The 24,329-nt window shown below is 38.3% G+C and overlaps 1 protein-coding gene across 2 annotated transcripts in view; it reads right to left on the reverse strand.

Annotated features, from left to right (window-relative positions):
• Positions 1-1,208: 1,208 nt before the first annotated feature.
• Positions 1,209-24,329, reverse strand: part of PAPD7 (PAP associated domain containing 7) — a 47,798-nt gene continuing 24,677 nt past the window's right edge. The window contains exons 10-11 of one of the 2 annotated variants that reach the window (XM_010281847.1): positions 15,323-15,481; positions 3,275-3,454 (exon numbers count right to left, since the gene is read on the reverse strand). In XM_010281847.1, coding sequence (XP_010280149.1) covers positions 3,275-3,454; positions 15,323-15,481 — 339 coding nt within the window. Of the gene's footprint in view, positions 3,455-15,322; positions 15,482-24,329 lie in introns of both variants that reach the window. The other variant, XM_010281848.1, reaches the window with a different exon arrangement.

Below are 24,329 nucleotides of genomic sequence, written 5' to 3' on the forward strand. Positions count from 1 at the left end.
ACACCGCACCAGCAGTCACGTTTCTGTCTCCTCACCCTGCTGCAGTGCAGGGATGGATGGAATTACAGGAAAAGTCCAATGCGACACCAGCGTTGACATCTCTTGGAAATAGCAACAAACAGCAACTAAGTTCTTTCTATGATGTACTGTGTGGGTCCTGGTCATCCATTCAATTTGCAGTCTCCTCCTTTCATATCTGAAGTCCATGGCTGATTTTGCCGATGTACAGTATAGAAAATGGTCAGTAGGGCTGGGAAACAGATCAGGTGGAATATCTGACATTATTATGAGAGAACAAGAGTTCAAAGGAACAGAAGTAAGACTCATGCATTAAAAGGGGACTACTAACAAGGATAAATAGTTGGGCAGAATCTGTGGGAAAAATAAAGCAAAGTCATGATCTGGACAGGAAAATGGAAAAGGTGGAGCTGAGAAAAACCGCATTTCCAAGACCAATGTTGCTGCACTAAATCTTTGTGTCTGCAGAGATTATATATCCCACTATCAGCCATCCCACTGGCTAACCGACCTTGACAGGAACAAAATTATTATCCCAGCTATTACTTAGTGCTTACTTCTCCAGGGGACACTCATTAAGACTGACCAAGTACCACACACCTCTCTGATTCAAAATCCCTAGCCCTGCATTACTGTATTAAAATACTCCAGTTCCCTTTCTTGAAGTTCACAGATTTTTCACACGTTCCTTCCAAATACTCAATTTCTGAAATTTTGAATTCGAGTCAGCTGTTGACATTTCACAGTCTCAGACAGTTAACAGAAATCAACAAAAAAGAAAAGGTATGTCCAATCTTTGAGGAGGCTAAAAACTGGACAAAGAGTTTGAAAGGAATTTAGAAGCTACAGGGAGGGACTAAAAAATTGTATGGAAAGTTAAGGTATCCCAAGGATCAGTTAGTCAATCACCTCTTAAGAATATTGTTGGCAACCACCTCCAGCTCCTTTGCTCTCTCATTATCAAGGGATCAAATCCACAACTATAAAACCAGCAGCCATGTTCATTACTCCCTTTATAAACACATCACAAACATTTGTGGAGGGCATCCATCCACCTTCCAAGTTCATTCTGGAGGTGTTCAGCATGAGCAATTTAAAGCAGATGTTCCAAGATGTCCCATCAAACAATGGGGTAAAGTCAAGTATTACTTCATCCATTAAATTTCCCATAGAAATGTACAGAAGAATGACTGGTCTCCAAAGTTTATTAAAAATCAAAGAATAGAAAACTTTACATAAAAATATGTCAATTTTAGCTTCCACATAGTTGTCCACACAAAAAATTTAAACATGATTTTTTTTAAACCTGTAGCACATAACCACAGTGATAGCCAGGCCAATTTATTTGGTTCACCATGACTGAAGTGTTACATGATATCACTTTTCAAATGAGTTTTGCTTTAAAATGGACGCTAGAATAAGACACCAACTAAAGCCTTTGAAGGCTCTTTAATGTAATTATGCTCAATATTGCTAGTGTGTGAAGACTAAGCAGTACAGGCTCATGTATCAGCCCTTAGATATTATTTATGAATCAGCTCACAATTTTTAAAACTCTTTAAATTGTGATGAGTCTGGAGCATTAAGACAAACTTTTTGCAAACAGATATGCACTACTCTACTTTGGAATGTTGCCCTCTCTCCCCTCAAGAACCTGTTTGTGTTTGACAGATTCAGTAATAACATGAACTACTTCTGCTTCAAAGGCATACAGCATATTAAAAAGCTTCATGCTTGACACCTCATTTTAATATTCAGATATCAGTTTTAAAACCTTCTATATCTGTACACAGTATAGATGTCCTGTTAACAGGATTCTTCAGCTTTCTCTGCTAGTGGACTTAAATAACTGATCTGTAGTTTTCTGTATAGCTTAAAGAACTCTCATAAAAAAAATGGGAAGTCAGAGGGCGTGAGATGTGACCTACTCCCAGGACAACTGTGGTGCTTTAAAAACTCAGGGTTAGGCAGGATGTACATTTTTCAAAAAGTTAAAGACAGTGTTTGTCATGGCAATACACACTTGCATAGTATACCTGTATGCATCTGTAAATTAAGTGCCAGCCACTCATACTGTGTACAACACTGGGCTGTGCTCTCCTGCAATACATTAAAAGATACTTCTCATAATGCTTAGAGCAGCTGAAGTACTTTTTATATATTTGCTCTTAACAGAACTAATGCATACTGCTATACAGATTCCTTAATGGAATCAACATATTTCCTTTCTCCACATTCCTTAAGCCGGGTACCTCTGTTTAATAATGTTGTTTGAACCCAAACATTAACAGGTTACATTACTAAAATGCATCAAAGCGTGTAGTTCACAGCTTTTTAATTTCACATCAGGACTTGAACCAACCTTTTTCCCCTTCCTCTCAAAAGTTTTACTTCCAATACTACAAATGCTGGGTTTGTTGTCTAGTTAAAGGAATAAAATTAAAACTCATTGGTCAGAGCAAGACAACTGATAGAGGCCAGACAATGAGCTAAAAAACACAGGGTCAAAATGCTTTGGAGCTTAATACCTTCTTAAAACTGTAAGCCAAATTGCGCTTTCATTGTGAATCGAGAAGCCTCAAATATTACCAAATGTCACGTTTGTAACACTGCTCAGACAACCTGCCAAAACTATGAACCCAACTTAGATAATGCAACCTGGGAAAGGATCTGTAAATTAAAAAACCTCTTCCCCTTAAATATAACTTATGTGACAATATGAAATTAAATTAAAAATTCCAAGTTATTGCACAAATTATACTTCCAATATTTACAGAGCAAAAAATTCCGAACTTTGAAACAAAAACAGGAGAGCAGCAATTTTACTTTTATGAATTCCCAACTTGATTTGCTGCAAAGAAAGAAAAACAAAGAAGAATTCCAAGGGGCTGAAGTTTCCTTCACTTCTAAAATAAAAGAAAACAGAACCCACAAAGGAACAGATGTAGCCACAGCAAAAAAGCCACAGCATTTGTAAATGTCCTTGCAGTTCTATTGTCAGAGCTGCTTCGGCACTGTATGAACCATTGTGGGAAGGCAGAAAACAAACTTCCACATTTAATAAGGCTTCACAGATAAGCACAACTACTTCTTGAAGATGGACTGAACCACCACACAAAGAAACATGCAAAGAAGTCAGCTGCAGATATTTGGCAACACCAATAAAACGATGTGCTGGACGCTGGTCTCCATCCCTCAAGTCGAGTGGCACTCACTCAGTTTGTCTGAACAGGGAAGGTCATTTTGGCATCTGCCATTATCTGCTCAGACTAATAGGCAAACTGTCTCTGTGTTTTTTTCTTCTCCATATATTACGATTGTACTGATGGTGTCCTCTGTTACCAACTGGTTGCCTCATGCCTCCACTGCTGACGGGGCTGTAGCTGTTGCCTTGGTTATGAGTTCCTTTCATGGAAAACTTCATTCCACTGTGCTGCTAAAAAACACAAGATAAGCACTCAGTTTAGGCATACAAACAACTGAAACAAAGCATATATTACCAGTGGCATTTCCTCAACATACAAGTCATTCCCACAGAACACTGCTTGAAGCAAATGGTCTTTTCATGCTTGTCTAATTTTAGCTGTGCAAGTCCAATGGCACTAATAGCTTAAGAAGTGTTTTCTGAAGTAAATGTACTACAAATGAAATGGTGTAGATTTCAAAGTGTCCTTAAAACATTTGGATCTCAGTGTGAAACACACTCATTATGCATCACCCTTGTAAAAACACAGACCTTCCACACTGAATACTGTGACAGTTGTGTCTGTTTTAGAGGATCTTAGCAAGAGCATGACGAAGTGACTCAATAAGACTTTCAGAAGCATCATGGATAAATGTAAGGGCATGATCATACAAGCTGATACATACAAAGCACAAGCCTGCTCTGCCCATAACCTCACTCAGCTACAGGTAAACTACCTATCACTTGTAACTCCTACTGGTCTGACCATAGGGCTCATGGCTCCTAGAACATACGTCGCATCCAGACCAAGGCAAACAATCAGGAACACAGCATGTCACTTTCTTTGGGGGGAAATCTCACATAACTTGGAACAGAAACTTCCAAAAAGGTTTAGTGGCAGCCTGAGCGGCAGCCTACCACACCATAAGGTACTACAGGCATCCCTATCACTTAACAGCATACAGTAAGTTGGTTTAACGTGTATGTACTTTAAATACATGCAAGAGTTTCAAAAGATTACATTCAAACAGATTTCCCAAATACTGGTAACTTCAATGCAAGCAACCTTTTCTGATGTCTGACAGCAGTAACTTTCAGACAGACAACTGACTGCCTTTAACAAAAGCTAATACATCATTTTGTCTACCATAAGTAGTTAAGCAGGAACACCACAAAGCTAACATTTGAGGAAACTACCTAGAATATGAAATATCTGCAGCAACTTTAGTAAGCTGTATTTCCAAACAAGTTTGGAGTAGAAAGAAATATGAGAACAAGCAGCTATCATTACAAATGTGTGCACAAAACCAAAACAGTTATTGAAGGCATAATTCTGTAAGTAACATTTTATTGTCAAATTATAATTAGAAGAGACATGGAACAGAAAGACAAACTGGTGAAGACTAGTATTGAGGAATAAAGTTAACCGCATGGTGGTAAAAAACCCTTAAACCGTTTTTGTTTTTTAAATTTGTAAAGTCTGTCCTACAGCAACCTGATCAACCTTCAACATGTAACTTCTAGACTCCAAGGACACACATGCTAAGTGCTACCTCAGACTACCAATGGCAAAATATTCAAGGACAAACAGAAAAAGGGAATGCAAGGTGAGAATCCCTCATTCTTAAGAGACGCAACTGCTCGAACCTTATTTATTGAAATATGTTGCTAAAACAGCTACTAGAAGCTATTTATGAAAGTAAACATGAAACTAAAAGAAATTAGAATATGCTTTGTAATTTTGGCAAGTGGGCCTTCAAGCAAACACACCATCTTGTCTCATTCTTGCACAAAGTTTTCTAGTTCAGTAAGTGTACATCTGACAACTATATAAGCAGACAACTAAGCATCTACATTAAATGAGGTCAAAATACTAAAAATGATCCTTCAATCATCAAAACACTAAAAACAGCCAGTCATTACAGTTACCCTCTACTATATGCTGAAAAAAAGACAGAAAAACTTTAGTTTTGCTACTGTACAACCAGAACAAAGCTATGATCAAGGAGCACAAAGTCTCAGCAAGTCTATTGTCTTCAGCTGGAAATGTGAAAAATCTGGAAACTTCATCCTCAATTTGAGGATTCGGCCAACAAATTATTTGGGGCAGGAAGGCAGGTCACCACAAGATCAGACAAGCACTACAGCAAGTATGACACTTAAGCCTATCTACCTGTATCCTAGAAGAAGTCATATCCCTGCTTTGTTCAAAAAGGAATCAAACTTCCAAAGAATTATTAATAAGCTAACCAGAAAGTGATTTCTAGCTTGACATGAAGCATTTTGCATTGGGTTTTTAGGCCATCAAGGCCATAAAGACTGTCAAACTATCAGAGCAGAATCTGAATCAGTCTTACCAGCTGAGAGCGGGTGCTTAAGGACGTTGACTCAGGGACCTCTTAAGCCAGAGATGATGCCATTCTATTTACTGGTTCTCAAGTAGGTATTGTTCGGTAGTTTGTTCAGGTTTTGAAACCATAAGCTTTTAGCATCCTGTGTCCTGTGCTATGGCATTTCACAGCTTAAATGAGCATCATGTTTAATTTGAACCTACTATCTGATGATTTTTTTAGTTCAGTAATTCATTTCTTGTCAGTCTGCTCTCTGACTTTTTCATATACTGCTTATGACCACACAGTCCTAGATCATACACCTCCTCATTTTCTTCTCCAGGTTACAGACCATTGATTCTTCACACAGAAGCAATTCTATATGTTTGACCACTCTCACCATCTTTCCACTTTCTTCTGATGTAGGAGGCAAAATTGTACTGACTGTGGTGGGAGATGTACATGGATTTTTACATGATGTTTTCATTTCTGCTCTTTATTCCTAATAATATCTGAAATTTGGTTTGACACTAAATTTTCAGTAGGAAATCAAGAAAGCATTATCAAAGCAGTTTTCTGCAAAAATGTCAAGATCTCGTATTTGCAAGAAACTGTCAGCCCAGGGCCTACCACTCTCTACAAAGTTTAAAGTATTTCTCACCCTCCTGATGCATCACCTTGAAAGGTCCCTTCTGCACCACCTCCCAATTGACCCTTAAAGAACTTAAAAACATGAGCAAACTTCACCACACTTCATCCATTGCCTTTCAGATGTTAGGCAACTGAAGACCCAGCACAAACTCCTGCAGGGCTTTTCCAGTGAACTCCATTTACTACAAAAATTAATCTTTGTTTCTCATCTTCTAACTAGTTAATTGTTTTCAAGAGGACCACATCAGAATCTTTGGTAAAAGACATTTACTTCATATCTTTTGGAAATCCCAAGATGCTGTATCAAATAGCTCTCTCTTGTCCCCACAGTTCTGGATATCCACATGCTCAAGACTCGCATAATCACTGAGAAATGTCATGTCCATAAGCAGATGATGATTGGAGAGATATCAGATAACCAAAAAAGAAAGCCCTTCATCACTGATACAACAGACAAATATTTTGTTTAGATGTTTTGACTTCTTTAGATGTATTTCTCTTGACAGAATGATACCCTCTCCCATCACAGGGCTATCAATTCAATAACTGAGTAACAGAACTGGTTTGGGTTTTGGGTTGTTGGTGTTGGGGTTTTTTGGACAAGTCTGTAGCATTTGATCCTCTGCAGATTAAAGCTGCTGGATTTGGAGGGAAAAACTAAAAAATTGTATTTAAGACAAGCCAGGGGGCTAGAATTCTGTATCGTATACCAAGTTAAAAAAGTTTCCAGATATTTTAATAGAAACTTAATAGAAGGATATTCCTGGACTTTACCCCGAACAACAGAAATCTGGTAGAAATTGGAATACCAAGTAATTATTTGCTAAGGAAAACAAACTTTTGTTCAAGTACTGCCAAATTTACTATACAAAACTGCTGACATTCAAAGACTGTCATTATTCAAAAAGAAAATTTATAGCCAATAAAAAAATTTATAGCCAATAACACAATTAACATAACACAGCTGAAGTCTAAACAAACAGCGTTTCTGAATTGTTTGGTGTTTTGGTTTTTTTTTTGCCTGTTGGTGTCTCTAAAGTAAAGAGAAAAAAAAGCAGAGAAGTGTTAGTGATAACAAAGAAGTATCAGTACTCTTCACTTTAAAAGAAGAGATTATACATACAGTGCTCAAAAGTAATTGGTAAGGACCTACGAAGCTAAAGAAAGTTTAGAAAAAGCCTAAGACCGTTTAGAAAGAACACATATTTACTATTTTCTTAAGACTACAGAACTAATGGCCTTGATTGAATCTAGTCTGCAGTTAATTGGAATTGTAATCAAACTTGTACAATTCAAAATCATTCCATGTGAAATATTACAGAAGTACTCAAAAGAACTTTAATGCACCATTAAGATTTTAAGTATCCCCTTAAATAATTTAATATAAATCCTCAAAATATTTCATAAAGTTCTTTTCAATTTCTCACCATATTTCCAAATTCTCTATTTTGTAGCCAAAAAAAAGGAAATATAAATAACCCTTTTTTAAAGGATTTAGAAAATCCTTTTTTAAAGGGTTACTTTAAATTTTAAAACTCACTTTCCCACTTTCTGAGCATAACATCTGGAAAGATACTTTAAAAAATGCATCTTGCATCTAAGTAAAAGTTAACTTCTTGTTCTTCATGAAACAGATTCACTGTTTTGTGGAGAAACAATGGGCAATGATTTAACCAACATTTGTCATTACTGCACGAGCAATAAATCAAGCATTAGGCAATGGTTTAACCTAGCGCCTCATTACTTCAAATTAGCTAACAGGATTCTACAAGATATTTGCACCAGCTACCTGGTCGTATTCTTAACATGGTAAAATTTACAAGTGGTTTGCATTTCTAAGCTGAAGTATAGCAAAACCAAAGTAAGTTCTCACTCAAGTTGTTTAGAACAGGCAACCTGGGGAAATAAGGCCCCAAGCACTGCAAAGACACTTCCCCTCCTTTTGGGCCCCTTGTTTGGACCTACTGCTTACTTTCAGCTACAACTGACAACATCTTGAGTCCTGAACAGATTTTATAAAATGAGCCAAAACCCATTTCTTCTCCCATTAAAAGCAGAAAACAACCTTTATGCAACCAGCTGTGAGAGCAGCAAAGGAAAAAAAAAATCAACATGGAGACTAGAAAGACCTCAAAATCACGAAAAGTTTTAGATGTTTCTTATCTTCTAACACTAGAGAACTGAAGGGCTCAAAGCCGCAAGGGAGCAACTGTATCAGTTCTTCATATCTTATTTCACTTTGTGCAGTAGCTCTGCCAGCAGCCTGTAACAAAGGGAAGCTTTTGGTTCTCTTCACCTTTAACAAGAAGTTAGGCAACTATTAGTATGACCAGTTCAAAGATAAACTAGTATTTGAGAGATCAGAGGCCCTCATCCACAGAATGAAGGACTGAGTAGAGACTACCATCATAATCTGAGTGTACTTTGGACTACCTTATGGCAAAGAAAGTAGAATCTGACACACAAAGTAAGTACCCTTTTTGATCTTGTCACCAGTCAAGTTTCAAAATGAGGGGTAAGAGTCAAAACAACACTACCAAAAGACAGAACTCATACTGCAACTTTGCTACTGTTGTGACATGGGCCATGAAGTGTTATCTGCATACTTGTCATTAAGGAGAACAAGAGATAATAGCTTCTCTAGCATAAAGCTGACAATTTTAGACCTTAAAGAGAAATCTTACCTCACTGAGATTCCTCACCTTTTTATTTGGAACAAAGAAGTATTATTACAATGAGCAGACACAAAACACTTTCCAAATGGCAAGCTGGTATCAATACAGTACATGTGAAAAAGTCAGTAGAGGAAATGCATAATATGAATATTCAAATCAATCTCAGTTTGGGAGCAACAATCTGATTACAGTGACATTGGAAAATAAATGCGTACCATGCAAACAAAAATCAGGTATTACTTCTACACTTACATAAGTCTCCTATTTATGGTGGGTTTAGTTATGTTCCTAAAAACTACTATTTAGACTTTGCGTCTTTCCTGCAATTAAAAAGCACTCAGGAAGCAACAAAGGTGGCCAAGACTTTCATACAGTCATAGAAACATCTAGGATGGATGTTTACATGGAGATCTCTGGAGATCACTACTGTAAACAGGGTCAGATTAGGTTATCCAGGGTCTGGTCAAGCTGAGTCAGTTTCCACACACAGAAAGATATCACCACATAAAGACTGTCCATACAAATATATGACAATCTAAGATGAAAAATATATTGAGTACTGTTTTCAGCTGAACAGTCTCTGAAACTGAGATGCAGTTTTTTCTTCTCTCTGTTCTTTAGGAAAGGAAATGAAACATCATCATCTTTTCCTAATTTTGCATGTATTCAATCAAAAACCAAATAATGTTCTGTCATACACAGAAGAGTCTGACATTAAGAATCTAAACTGCTTCCAAAGTAGACAGTAGTACCCTCCTTCCTTTGCCTAAGAAAATGCATGGACACCGAAAAAGTATTCCACTCTAAATGAGAAAGCTCTAAATAAAAGATATGAGAAATGCCATTTGGTTGACTGAAGAAACCTTCAGTACCTAAACAGCTTAATAATGCCATTGAAGGAACAAACCAGGACATTTCTAAATTGAAGTTAACATACTAAAAACTCTGAAAGCATCACACTATACACTGAGGGAATTTAGCATATTTGAACTAGTTGATGACACCTGCATTCTCAGAAATATTTGGTAAAGTCCAACCTTGACATGAATTAAAATGTATCTTTCCAAATGTATCTTTCATCAAAGTGAACTACACTTAACCACTTGCACTCATCTAAAAGAAAGAGATTTTTGATTCTAGCGCCTGACTAATGTTATTCTTGTTTCCAATGCTGCTAACTTTTGAGGAATCATTCCAGAGATACTAGCAGTATCAGCATTACTAGTGAGACAAAGCAACACCATTAACAATTGTTCTGGATAAGAGCAAGCTCTGAAGCAAAGTATTTTAGCCAGTGAAGTGCCTGTAAAACAATATAAACAAGCAGTTTATAAGTTAGTGCCTGACCTTATATGGCCAAACACAAAAGAATCTAAAAAACAAAACTACTTCTACAAGTTCTTCTAAGAGTTATTTAGACTCTTAGTGGTATTTCAGCACTGACATTAAGGTTTTATTTCCTAGTTGTCTCCTGTGCTTCACAACTGAGCCAGTGAATGCTGCTATGAAATTTTTAGTGAACATATTCATGATCAGACACCACTCACCTAAAGGGTCTTCAGTAGAGGTTCTCTTAGATACACTGGAAGCCAGCACAGCAGAAGGACTGGTGCTTACTGGCTTTAGATACTTTTGAATCAAAAGACCACTTTGGGAAAAAAAACACAACTTAAAAAGTAAAAGAAGATAGTACTTCTGACCTAAGCAATACAAAGTTTCTTCTGTCTTCACTGGTGACTAAGTGACCAGCAATCCAAGGACAAACTGAATTTATTTCATCCCAAAAATAAAAACAAGGAAAGTAGTCCTTTCTTCTCCATCGGAACTCAGCAAGCAATTTCCACTCCCTCATTCATCTGGACATGCATGCCAATAATTATTCTTCTGCTTATTCTAGTGGGCAGCACTGCTTCATAAACTCTTCCGCTCTCCCAAGTGAAATGTCAAACTGCTTGTCAGCAAAGTAAAGTAATTATTACCTTGGAAAAATTATGATGATGATGATCCCGAAAAGCACACAGACCTGTATCAGGGGCTTAATTAGTTCCTGAACTACCTGGAAATTCTCCAATTAATTATGCAGTATGTAAACAAAATTGCTAATCATACCAAAGCTGTTTCAAAAAAGAAAGTATCAGGCAGCTCTATGGCAGAGAATTTGCCTAGAAGGCTGCAAGCTGTGCACAATACAGTTAGTGCTCTTGACATTGGCACCTCCTGCTTTTGAGGGTAGCGCTGGACACTTAGGTATAGCTTCCAAGCTGAACTGAGGCAGAGGAAGCTGCCAGGGAAAAGGCTGAAGACACCATGCAGACAAATTCCTTTCAAAGACTTTTTGAATGTGAAGGAACACTTGCTTTTAAGAAAAAGGCTTGCACATGTTCAAGTCTACCAAGAATCCTCTGAGCTACTAAACCGTGCCCATTAAAAGTTACAAACTAGCAAGGTCTTCAAGATACAACTGTAAAAGGAAAGCCATCAACCTGATCTAGCTCAGTCATGCTCCAGCAAGTTGAAAATGGAGACATTTAAAGTATTCTGGGTGGGTAAGATGATTTCATTTCCCACTTCTGACTTGGTCATAAATCCTTAGCAAAAAAGAACATTTCTACTTCAAAATATGTAAGTTTTTGGTAAATTCAATGCAGAAAAACCATCATCCCATTTCTGAACTGTAGATAGCAAGAAATCCCTCTGATTTAATAAGAGTCTCAAAGGCACATCTTTGTCAAGCAAAAGCCACAGAAAAATTCACAGAATCATTAAGGTTGGAAAAGACCTTTAAGATCATCAAGTCCAACCATCAAAACCCAACACCACCATGCCCACTAAACCATGTCCTGAAGTGCCACGTCTACACGTTTTTTGAACACTTCCAGAGATGGTGACTCCACCACCTCCCTGGGCAGCCTGTTCCAATGCTTGAACACTCTCTCAGTAAAGAAATTTTTCCTAATATCTAGTCTAAACCTCCCCCGGCACAACTTGAGGCCATTTCCTCTCGTCCTATCGCTTGTTACTTGGGAGGAGAGACCAACACCCACCTCGCCACAACCCGCTCTCAGGTAGTTTTAGAGAGTGATAAGGTCTCCCCTCAGCCTCCTCTTCTCCAGACTAAACAACCCCAGTTCCCTCAGCTGCTCCTCAGAAGACTTGTGCTCCAGACCCTTCACCAGCTTTGTTGCCCTTCTCTGGACATGCTCCAGCAACTCAATGTCCTTCTTTTGTGAAGGGGCCCAAAACTGAACACAGGATTCGAGGTGCGGCCTCACCAGTGCTGAGTACAGGGGCACAATCACTTCCCTACTTCTGCTGGCCACACTATTGCTGATACAGGCCAGGATGCTGTTGGCCGCCTTGGCCACCTGGGCACACTGCCGCTTCATGTTCAGCCGGCTGTCAACCAGCACCCACAGGTCCTTTTCTGCCAGGCAGCTTTCCAAATTTTAAACATGTAAGTATTGTACAAATTACTAAAATAACAGCTAACAAGTATTGGAAAGGACAGCCAAGTAACAGAAAGCTAGAAAAAGTGCTACAAAGCAGTTGTTTTCCAAGATTCAAAATTCCAACAGAAATCCAAAATTCACGCAACACATTGCCTCTTCACAGTTGAGGCAAAAACTCTTGATGCCAACTTCTTTTGCACCAACAACTGCATGCCTCAAAACTGGATTCTTCTTTTGTGTAATTTTGATAAAGTTAAGCTCCAGGATACCTCTTCAGAAAATCAGAGTTGTTAAGGAAAAGAATAAACTAGACTAAGGTTGTATTTTAGATGAAGCTTAACTTAAAACAGATCTCCAGTTTTATTTTAAACAAACTTCACAAGTTTCAGACTGTACACTAGCATGTGAATACTCAATTGCACACTAAAATAGCAATATATTGTTCTATTAGCTTCTCACTAATAGAAAACATTTATCATGCAGCTAAGCTGTTTTTGCCTAGGTGAGATTCACAAGTAGGGGAGGACAGGGAAGTGGGGAAAGGAACCTGTGTAATCACCTAAAAGACTAAAATAAGACATATACCTTGAGATACAAGTGGGGATTGGTAGATGACTGAGGATTGCAGAAGTAGCTGGGAACAGCATGTGGTAACAGCTTTCAATGATTCTATATTAACCTGCCTGCAAGGAAATAGTGGAACACCTGCAGTATGCAAAGGGAAAGTAGCCTGGTCTAAATGAAAGAGAGGGTGAAAAATATTTCAGTGAAGTGACTAAACCAAGCAGTCCTGTAGTAACTGTGAAGAATTTGGGCATCAAGCTGTAACATGCCCTAATTCAATGCTGGTGTTACCGAACATTGAAAATGCTGTCCAGGTGAAATTTTTTCATTATTCATCTAAAAGTTTTAATGTTTAAAGCACTATCTGATTGTTTTAATTATTCTGTAGTAAGTGGCAGTTACCATCTCTAGACATAGAAATCAAACTCACAAGCTGAACGAAAAGTATTCCATTACATGTCAGGCTCAAAGTATTCTGATCAGCAGCACAAAGTCCAGCTGGAGGTCAGCAGCTAGTGGTATATCCCAAGAGCTGACACTAGGGCCAATACTAGTTAACATCATTAATGACCTAGATGATGGGAGAAAATGACTCTCAGCACAGTTGCAGATGATACAAAATTGAAAGGAGTGGCTGATACAGAAGACAGGTGTGCTGCCATAAAGAGGGACCTCAGAAATGGGCCAACAGGGATCTCATTCAGTTTGAAAAGGGAAATGCTAAACTCTGCCCTTGTGAAGGAATAATCCCACACACCAGTACACACTGGGCACTGACCAGCTGGAAAACTGCTTGGCATAAAATGACCAGGGATTCCCAGTGGACAAGCTGAACATGAGCCAGCAACATGCCCTTGTACCAGGGAAGGCCAACAGCATCCTGGGCTACTTTAGGAAGAGTAACTCTAGGAGGTCAAGGAAGGTGATCATTACCCCTCTACTCAGCACTGGTGAGGACACACCTGGAGTGCTGGGCCCAGGTCTGGGCTCCCCAGTAATAGAGAGATATGGACATATGGAATTGAGTCCCATGAAGGCCCAATGGGACTTGTCATACAAGGCAATGATGACAGAGCTAGGACTGTTTAATCTCGAGAAGAGAGCGCTCGGGAAGGATCTTATTGACACAGGTCTAACTAATGAGAGGGTGTAAAGATGACTGAGCCAGACTCTTCTCACTGGTGCCCAGTAAAAGGACAAGAAGCAATGGGCATAAGCTGAAATACAGAAAACACCATTTAAATTTAAGAAAAAACTTTTTTACTGGAACAAGTTACCCAGAGCAATTGGGGAGTCTCCATCCTTGAAGATACTTAAAAATCTGACTTGAGCAACCTGCTGTAGCTGACCCCATTTTGGGCAGAAGGGTTGGACTAGGTGACTTCCAGAGGCCCCTTCCAACCTCAACTATTCTGCAATTCTGCAAAATACTTGAACAATCTCAAAGCAGAAACTGAAGCAAATACATCTTGTGTCATGCCCAAAGCGTCAAGAAAGTGCTGAGTCAAATAAGACAAGGTCATTAAGTTGAAAATATCCTGGGCCTACATTCACAAGAACTGTGATAGAAGTATTGAGAGAAGGTAAACATAGTAAGAACCTGACCAAAACTAGGTTTCAAAAAAACCAGCTCATTATTTTACCATAGGCAAACTACAACCCACAACTTGCATTAAAGCTCATGTGAGGCAGCTGTTTTGACTAATAGTTTTAATAATCAAGACTGAGGGAATACTTTCCTCCCAGATAGAGGCACTGAGGCTGTAAGAAAAACTGAGGATTTTTCTTGCCCTTGCACTATAATGGATACATTAACTAAAATACTTCAGGCTAGTTGAGTAACATACAGTTTCCCAGCACATTCAAGCACACATTTAATATTTTGGTAAAAACTCTTGTATAATTTTCATCATTTTCTGTTCTCTATCTTTAAAATGTATTCCAGAAAGTTACAAGTGTAGTCAGATCTGTTCGAAAAATTCAAAGTCAAGACAACTAAACAAGCCTAGACAGGTCAGTAATATTTCTTCAGATTCAAAACCTAGCTTACAGATACATCACCTACATGAAGTTTCTATTTTAAGAACAGGAAGTTAAATAGCCTACAGATTTGCAAATATCCCACTGGTTAGGCACTAGGAGTCTCAAATACAACATAAGGAGTCACACATCTGACAATCTCTCTTCAACTTATTCCTAGGTGTCAGTGTGCTGTGGAAGGGCTCTTATATTCAGAGGTGCATCTCAAACACCAAACCCGTTCCCACCCATTCTTCTCCCCACACTTCTGACATGCCAGAATAAGTACTTTTATTATTACATGAAGTTTAGCACATGCTATATGAAGGTTCTCTTCAGAGGTTTTTAGACTGACAGCACAGCGCAAATGATCTACACTTCTGATTTGATCACTTTCTCATTAAAAAGTCGCTCCGTTTAGTTGGCTCATACCTGATTACTGGCGGCCATTATCAAGGTTCTCGTAGGCGCAGATTGGGGTTTACCACTTGGCATAGGCAATGCGGGTGGTAAACTGGCCATAAGCTGAGTCGGTGCTTGCAGACTGAACTGGTAAACATTAGGAGCTGTGCAAGGTGGTGTATCAGAATCCTTTTGGCAGAGAAAAAGGGGAAAAGAAAAGCAACTTTACAGAAAGTACAGTATATACAGGCTATGCATGTGAAAAGGCACCCAAATACCAACTCATGTGAATACTGTAAAATTTATTTTTTTTTTCCCATGGTAAAAATAAAATACAAGCCAGCGCTATGTTTATTTTACACATCTAGCAAAAGTTTAATTGAACCTGCATCAAGGAGTCAATGTCAACAGGCCTACAGCAATCAGGTCAGTTCCAATCAGCACAATCTAAAGCCAAAGTTATATCTCTACCAAATTCGAATTAAAAGATGGGAACTAAGGTTGGGAAAAAAATGGAACAAGAACAGTGACACTGCTAGTGTTACAAGGGCTAAAATTTTAGGTGTCATGACAGAATCAGTCCTCTGAATAGTGTTCTGGATTGTACTTATCTGTACAGCAAAGTTACTCACTGTAATTGTTATAGTCTTCTCCCATTCTACCCAGCAACAGCAAAGTTAGGGCTCCACCTACCAAGAAACAAGGAGATGGTCTGCCAGTCAAGACTAGTATATGCATACCAGTCACCCACTTCACTGGTAGTTAGGAGTTCTATTCCCCTCGCTTTCCATCAGAAATCTGAGTGATAATTCTTCAGGGGAAGCAAGATGGATGTAAGATTACAGAAAAAGATCCTGTAATAGAACTGATATTACTGATTACTATTCCTCCTTCTTCCAGCCTGACTGACAGCAATTACAGATGCATCATAAGCAGTCATACTGGTGACGTTAAAAACACTGAGTGCCTGAAGCACTTAACAGACAACAAGCAAGGAGGCAAGCACAGATGCATGGGTTTATAGGAATTACTGAAGTCTGAAAACACCCGACTGCCTCGATTCTTATATGACCAATTATTTTCTAAGCTGAGAAAGTTGAAAAGCAAGCTACAGCCTTTAGAAACAACAGTGAACACAGATCTTGTAAAACTTATTTTTCAGCCATAACACAATGGAAACAAATAAGTAGCTTTCCCCACATTTTACTGCTGCTTTTTACCTTGCCCTTAACTCCAGAGTATTCTGAACTTGAAAATAATGGAAAAACCTATTCTTTATCTCAAACCACTAGTGGTTTTTTTCCATTTCCAGCCATCTGGCTCAAAGTATAGCAAGAGATGGGGCTTGGTCAATTAGTTTAGGAGTTACCATATTAAAAGACATTAATGCCTCCTATCAGCAAGGATCTTTACTGTTAAAGTAATTACTGAAATATTCTATTGCTCTTTCTCTAAAGATTGATTGCCTGGAAGCAAAGACTCTTCACTTAAACCAAGCAAACTTTAAATAGATCTCCAACACTACTACTTGCCCTCACATGGCCTTGCTTTCCAAATTAGATTCTTCAGTTAGAGAATAGGCTGTCTAGGAAAATATTTTCAAGAACAGAATCAGGAAGATATTTTAAAGTTTTTCTTGGGGAAAGAAGAAGGTCATTTAAGAGAGACAGACAGTTGCAAATACTGGGCAGCCTACGCAATGAACTACTAGAAAGCAGAACTGCACCCCAGCTGAAGTGAATACCCACAGTAGAAACAAACCTCAATAAAACTGTCTGCTATTAGAACAATCACTCCTTTATTGGTCCACATAAAGTTGTGCTTACTAAAAAATAAGTTCTAGAAAGAAAGGAGCTGCTCTGCTACTAGGTCAACTCGTGGTAAAAGTTACAGTATGCCTTTGTGAAGCAGTTTCAGATTATTTGCATCACAAATCCACTAGAGACAGATCATACTGGTAAGAAGAATCTGTGCAGAAACTTAAGTCTTATGAGACAACTACATGCTGTAGCACTGATCAAAAAATTAAGCTTAGTTGTATGCACATGCAAAGATGACTGCCTGGATGAGACAGCATTTTTCTTCTTTGCTCAATCCTACAATATGAGCCACAGGAACAGGCTAAGGTCTCTACAAAGATGAAGCTGGTATGTTCTTAACTAAGCAGGTGGTAGAGTCAAGCACAGGGGCACGAACTTGGATTTCCAAGCTGAAGTTTTGTTAGACACTATTGGTCATAGAATTGTTAAAAAGCTTGTAAGAAAATGGAAAAATATAAGAAGAGGGGGTAGTCATGTTTGAACTTCTGAGCAAGCTCACAAATAACCATGAGCAGGCAGATGGGAGGGAAATGGGGATCTTACTGTCTATCCAAGCCAGCGTGTTATCTTCTGCAATACAATCTTCACAAACCTGACCAGAGAATAGTTTTTATCTCTCCATTCAAAGAATCTCCCCTTTCTCTTCTGCTTAGATATGTTTAGGCCATCTGAAGATTCACACACTTAACCCAGATCGGACGCTTCCCACTTGTAAGATTCCTAACTTTTTGTTGCACAAAACCCCTTAACTCCAGTATGGAAGCAGCAGCAGATAGAAAAGGGATTCATATGGTTTAACTGAGACTAGATAAATTTCAGCCTAAGGAAGCTTGTGTTGCATTAATTTTGTAACAGGTATGTTCTTCTGCCTCATGTCTCATACAAGTAGATTGTATCTCTCTTCTGAGGCGATCCTGGATTGCTAACAGGATTACTGTATGGAGTTGATACGATGACTTCTCATCAGCATCAAAATCCTTTTGTGAAGAGAAGCATTACTTTTCTTACTCAAACTGAAAGGTTAATCTCAGTGATCAGAAAATTGAGCATAATGTGAACAAAACTGATTTTCCACAAGCACTGCCTACACTGAGAGATTAAGTATTACTTGGTCTTCTGGACAGGATTCTTAAGTGTAATGTGCAAACTTGAAGCATTACAGAAGCTTGGAAGACCTACAAGTAAGTTAAGTGCATACAGGTAATACTCCAAAGCTTTAGATCCATGTCCGGAAGACAAAAGCTCTGACCCTTACTGGGGTAAGGGCTACAGAGGTCACATTGTAAAAGGATGAATCTAAAATAAAGGGGTAAGATCCCCCAATTGATTTTAGCAAATAAACTAGCGATAAAGCTACAAGTGCTCTAAAAGACAAGATAAGTTCCTGATCTCTTGAATACTACCACCTTGAATGCCTATCATACAGCGTCCCTCATCCAGCTAGGAAAATATGTTCTAAGGAGATGCTTTTGGAAAAACAAAGAGTGATATAGGCTTATCCTACTGTGAATTTTCCATTTTAAAACATACTCAGGAAGTCGAAACTGGTTTAAAGAGTAAGAACTTAGTACCTGAAAGGACAACTTCTGCTACTCATAGCATTGATTACCGAGGACTCTCATTTACCTTAATGTTGGAAAGAAGATAAAGTATGGAAGAGACCTCAAGTGTTACTGATGAACTCTCGCCTAACTGCAAATTTTGCTTGATAAATGGGATCCCCTAGCCTTCTGTCTAGACAAAAACAGTGAAACACTGCAGTCTATGAAAGATGAAGAGCTGAAGCAATCTTACAATCCAAACTTCTCTTCCTGACATTGGAGGAGAACAAAAAAAAAATCCTTTACTGTTCTGCAAAATGCATGTCCCATTACAAAAAGTCCCAGGACCTCATCAGCAAGAGATTATTTACTCACCAGAAGCTCCTTACTAACTATGTCTGGCCGTAAGAGCTTATTCCAATTCCATTAATAACTTGAGGCTTAAGACAGAAGGTAAACTGTACTGGTACATTCATCCATCAAGACAATAGTTCAGTTTCCACAAATTTCATATGCACTCAATTATACTCATAAGCTTCCTTTCCATGATTCTAAATGCATGAAAAAGTGGCACCTTCTGCTTTGTTTCACGATGTAGTCAGTTGAGATATTCAATTGGCTAACAACAGCTACCATTTTAGAGCTTTCAACACAGTATATTTTTAAAAATTGGAGTGGCCTAAGAAGATTAATTCATGATTCCAGTCTAAGTTTTGGCCCAGTGATAAAAGACTATCCTAGAAGACAGTATTTAGAAATAAAAACTTAAACAATAGAATATAAGTTTCTTGCTAATGTGATGTATTTGGGTTCTTAACACCCCACTCACCCCTCAAGAATGAACTACAGAGGTCCTGGCAAAAATGTTCTTATTGTTTCCATTCTCCAAACTGCTCCCACTAATCAAACAATTTTTTTTAATTTCCCACACCATTCAGGAGCTGGAAGCTGTGAGAGAACAATGACAACTTCAGTAAAAATTGTGTTCTATCTTTGAAAGCAAAGAACTGAAAACAGTAAGAAAATTGGTGTTTACAGTTAACACTTTATACAGATTTTTTTCATGTGCTCCTCTCCTTTCTTACAATTAAAGTGATTTAACAGATAACTGCTGCCAGTCTTACTCCTTTTACCTCTTTTCCATTCTGGCCTTCTCCATTATACCTGCATTAGCATTTGAATGCATTTGACAAGACAATTCGCAGAGGTGAACCACAGAAACAGCAATCCCCTTGCTACTAAGCTTCATCTTCTGAATCTGCTCACCACAGTTTTAGGTGAACACCAGTGCAGAAAAGCAGGAGCTGTTAGTTAACAGAAACATCCCTTGCAAGAACATGTAACTAGTGCATTCACACAGAATCACACAGAAACACCAGGTTGGAAAGGACCTTCAAGATCATCAAGTCCAATCATTCGCTTAGTAAAAGTGTAAAACCACACTCCTTAGAACGTAAAGCAACACCAGCAGACATTTCATAGTTTGGGGCCACGTGCCAGAGCAGAACTTCAATGCATACTCTAGCTTGAATGGTTTTAGCCCCAACATACTTTAATCTGCTTGATAAATCAACATGGTTCCAATGTGATTTCATGGATTACACTCCCTCCATCTCATTGATTCAACATCAGCTTGTGCCATTTCCCTTTTTGGTAGGTGGAGCCATAACTTTAACAATGGTGTAAATAAATGGTAATTGAACAAAATTTCTACTTCTATGGGATGCCACAGAGTAGAGAATTTGCATCAATACAGTTGCACCGTTTCCATTTGGCAGTCTATAAACAATACAAAACAGTTTTGAGTAAGATGCAATTGGTTGCTTTTTCTACCCTTAGGTCAACTGCATTACATAAGGAAAGTATCTTGGTCATTGTGCTTACAGAAGGGGAAAAGTGAAGGAGATATAGGATACACAAGCAAACTGTAAAATATGCACCCTCCAAAAGCATTAGTGTTTGTTTTACAGAAAGACAACTGAAAATGCAATCTCATTACTATCTACCAAGATTAAATACAAGCACAGTACCCCTTTAACCTCACCTCATTATATCCTGCCAGGCCTGACTGTGGGCTTATTCCATGTTTTATCAATATTCGCTGTATTTCAGATAAGCCACCTCGAATAAAAAAAGGTCCCAGAAGTGTGTCATTTCAAATTTCCTTTGTTACCCTCAATGTTTTGATTTCACAAGCTTTCAATTGGTCTGTTTTGTTAAGAGTACAGTAATATTTCAAGTTGGTGTTTTTCAAGTTAAGCACTAAATTATAGGACTCATTATGCAGGCTGAACATATACCATGCTAGAATACAAATATTGAATTTAGGTTTTCTTCCATCCTAAAATTGCTTAGGTACCTCTGTTTTTTTTCAAGGGAGCTAATGTTAAGATATGGCAAGAATACGACTAGCCTTTGGGCATCAGAAAGTAATCTGAGCTTGACTTTTACAAATTTGTGTGCTTCTCTCCTTGCTTCACTGACATCATAGCAGTAAAATCCAATTTTACTTGCTGATTTACACATTGTTTCTGTACCTTTACTGTTTAGAATAACTTGTTATTAAATAAACTCACTTTATAATTTTGTGTTCAAAATTGTGCCTCCTGCAGCTTTGCAGAAATTTACTTCAAGTGGATACAGATAAAAGACTGCTCAAGCAACTGAGACAGAAGAACTGAAGGAGAAAATGGGACAGTATAAAACAGCACATGGTCAGAGATATGGGTTAAAAAAAACAAAGACAAATGTGGGACTATATGGCAAAAGAGGAAAATAGGCAAAAGCAGCACTGAGAAAATTTTTTCCCCTCCGGTCCACAGAAACCGTCAGTAATCTGCACAGCAAGAATAGAAGAATAGAGTTTTAAAGGATTTGGGGCTTAAACTCTTAAATGCCCCAAATCAAGTGCCAATCAAAAGCTTTTCCCTGGTAACATCAGGTTGTCTATGTCCTCACAATCAGGGTTGCCCACTGTTTTATTTGGAGACAAGCTGGCTACACATTAACACTTGTATCTTTCTTTAAAGATTAAGAGGCCTGCCTGCATTTTAGAGCACTTGCCGCTATTTGTTCAGGAAGGGGACAAGAGTAAGATATAATCTGCATTCTTCCACAAAAGGATGATCAAATAACCATACACATACTTGAATTGTTACTTTGGTTAGGACATGAGAATATCCAGGCATGTAGAAAGAAGGGAGAAAATCTGTGTAGCTCTTGCTCTCAGACTGAGAATTTTGTTAGGTCAAGCCCTTCTGGCCCCTCTCCCTACACACACAATTTCAACTGGAACTCTACAAATTAATCACAGTCATTAAGACAGATTTCACAAGACTACACGAGCAGCTGCTGCAGTAACTATTCTGAAGTGTCTGTTCCTCTACTGCAGATAAGCACAGGCCTTACACCTGCAAATTTAACCATTTAAAAAAAAAAAGCAACATTTCTCAGGACAAGATAATTCATATACTCTATCACCTCTATCTGTGCATAGGGAAGTACAACAGTTCCTGCTAATAAACTGAAATTCACAGTCTTTGACTAATAGGAAAGAAGGGGAGATAGTGATAACTTCATTAAGCATGTTGAGTTCAAGTATTAAGCCACAATTACTGCAGAGCAAGTAACAGTTCCAAAGTCATTGTGGATCTTGTATGCACTCAGCAGAATGATAGGAATAATGAGTATTAGTCTTACTGGTCATATTTATATAATACTCTCACAATGTAAGCATCTGATGAAAGTACTGAATACGTAATACTTTAAGACAGTGAAAAGACACATTCCACGAAATGCTTAAGGTACTGCTTGGCATATCCCCTAGCTGATGGGGACAGAATGGTGGGCAGATCAAGCACTGACATTCTGATGAAAGGTTGTTATAAATCCTGAACAGCAATGGCTACAGCTAAAATTTAAAGAACAGTCTGAAAGAACATAATGTAAATGCTAAAACGTTAGAGGCAAGGATTGTGTTCTCTCCCAAACTAGATTACACAGGTACCTTATTCACTGAAACTTCAACTACCTTGACATGACTGCATGGTCTTGAGAAGTCAGAACTCTTCATAAAATTATCTTGTCATAGAAGCCCAAAGAACATTATCACCAGAAACAGAGATATGGCATATGAAATTTCTTAGACTCAAACTTCTAACAGACAGCTTTGAGATTCTGTGCTGGACTGGATATGAGATTATATATCCATTAGGAACAGCAAAGAGCTTTAGAACTCGCCTATGAGCCATTACATCAATTTCTGATATGCAGGTATCACTGTCACATTAAATGCTATGCCCTATTTGGCATAACTGCATCAAAACTGCGGAGCATTCTTAGCACCAGGAATTACACCAGACCAAAATGAGACTGCAAAAACATACCTAGGATTATTTTCTACTTGGCAGAGACTGTTGATCAGGCAGCAGATATTCTCCAGAATCACTCTAGCACTTCCTGACCTAATAAAAAGCAGCTTTCCACAATGCTTAAGTAATAAGAAATCCAGGTCACCAGTTACAGAGTGCAGGTCCATAACAAAAAAGCACCCAGCAAAAAAAAGGCATTTTCAAGAAGAATTTGGTCACTGCTTAGGTCCTCAGACTGACATCTGCAACTAGCCAGAACAAGCAGAGAGCTGGAGGCAAACATAGCTCATTTCATTTGGTTTCAGATTCTCGTAACAATCACTCAACTCAGTATGAAGGTTGAAGTGAGATTTCCTAATGCCAGAGGCTTATTTTCTATTGTGGAACAGTTTGACTCTTGCTCCCATAGAGTAAAAACTCATACACTTTGCACTGTCCTTGACAGCAAAGGTATTTATAAAGCATCTTCCATTATTTACTTCAACATTTGTTGGATCATGTGGGAACATGTAGTATGTTGCAACTTACCTGTTTGCATAAGTGAAGAATACACACTACCTTTTTGTCAGGGCAGCATATAGTATTTTAAATACCTGCACAGCAGAATAATTCATTGAGAAATGACTTACTACATAGATCAGTTTGATAATTAACAGAATTCAGAAACATGTACACGCAGTTGAATGCATTCTGATGATCAGATTCCCTGTATCCATAGGTTTATTTCCATGTGTTCCTCAGTTCACTCTTGATCACTGATTTTTATATTCTTCACAGAGCTGAGGTAACAGGCCAGGAACTTCAGTACTCGGTATTCAGCAAGGAACTATATTAGAAGTGCCAGTGAGAGAGTCAGAGCTCTGTGTTGACATGTGCAGTAAGACAAACCTATAAACTGAACAGCTATCTCACTAATAGTAATGCCAGAAGAGATTTCTCTTCTACACAGTCTTTGATCCAAAATTTATTGGTCTTTACGAAAGGTTTATTTTATTAAGATTTTGCAGTTTGCTAGGACACTTACGAAAGAAGGCACAACTAGAATTTCATCAGCCAAATAATGCTAGCGTAAAGTATTTTGCAAATAACTTTGCTGCCTTGGAAAAATCTATAAAAGGATACTTTTTGTACAAATTATGATTCAGTCTCATTAGATCCAGTTCTTAGTTTTGGGCTCTACAGATAGTCGCCCAGAAGTGTGCTCCCCTGCAAGCTAGCCCTGGATGTGCAGAGATGAAAGCAATCATCCTTCTGAATTGGAGACAGGGTACTGAGGAAAAGCATATACATCTAAAATACAGGGAAA

Source organism: Phaethon lepturus, unplaced genomic scaffold, assembly GCF_000687285.1.
Source record: "Phaethon lepturus isolate BGI_N335 unplaced genomic scaffold, ASM68728v1 scaffold7802, whole genome shotgun sequence".
Lineage (NCBI taxonomy): Eukaryota > Metazoa > Chordata > Aves > Phaethontiformes > Phaethontidae > Phaethon > Phaethon lepturus.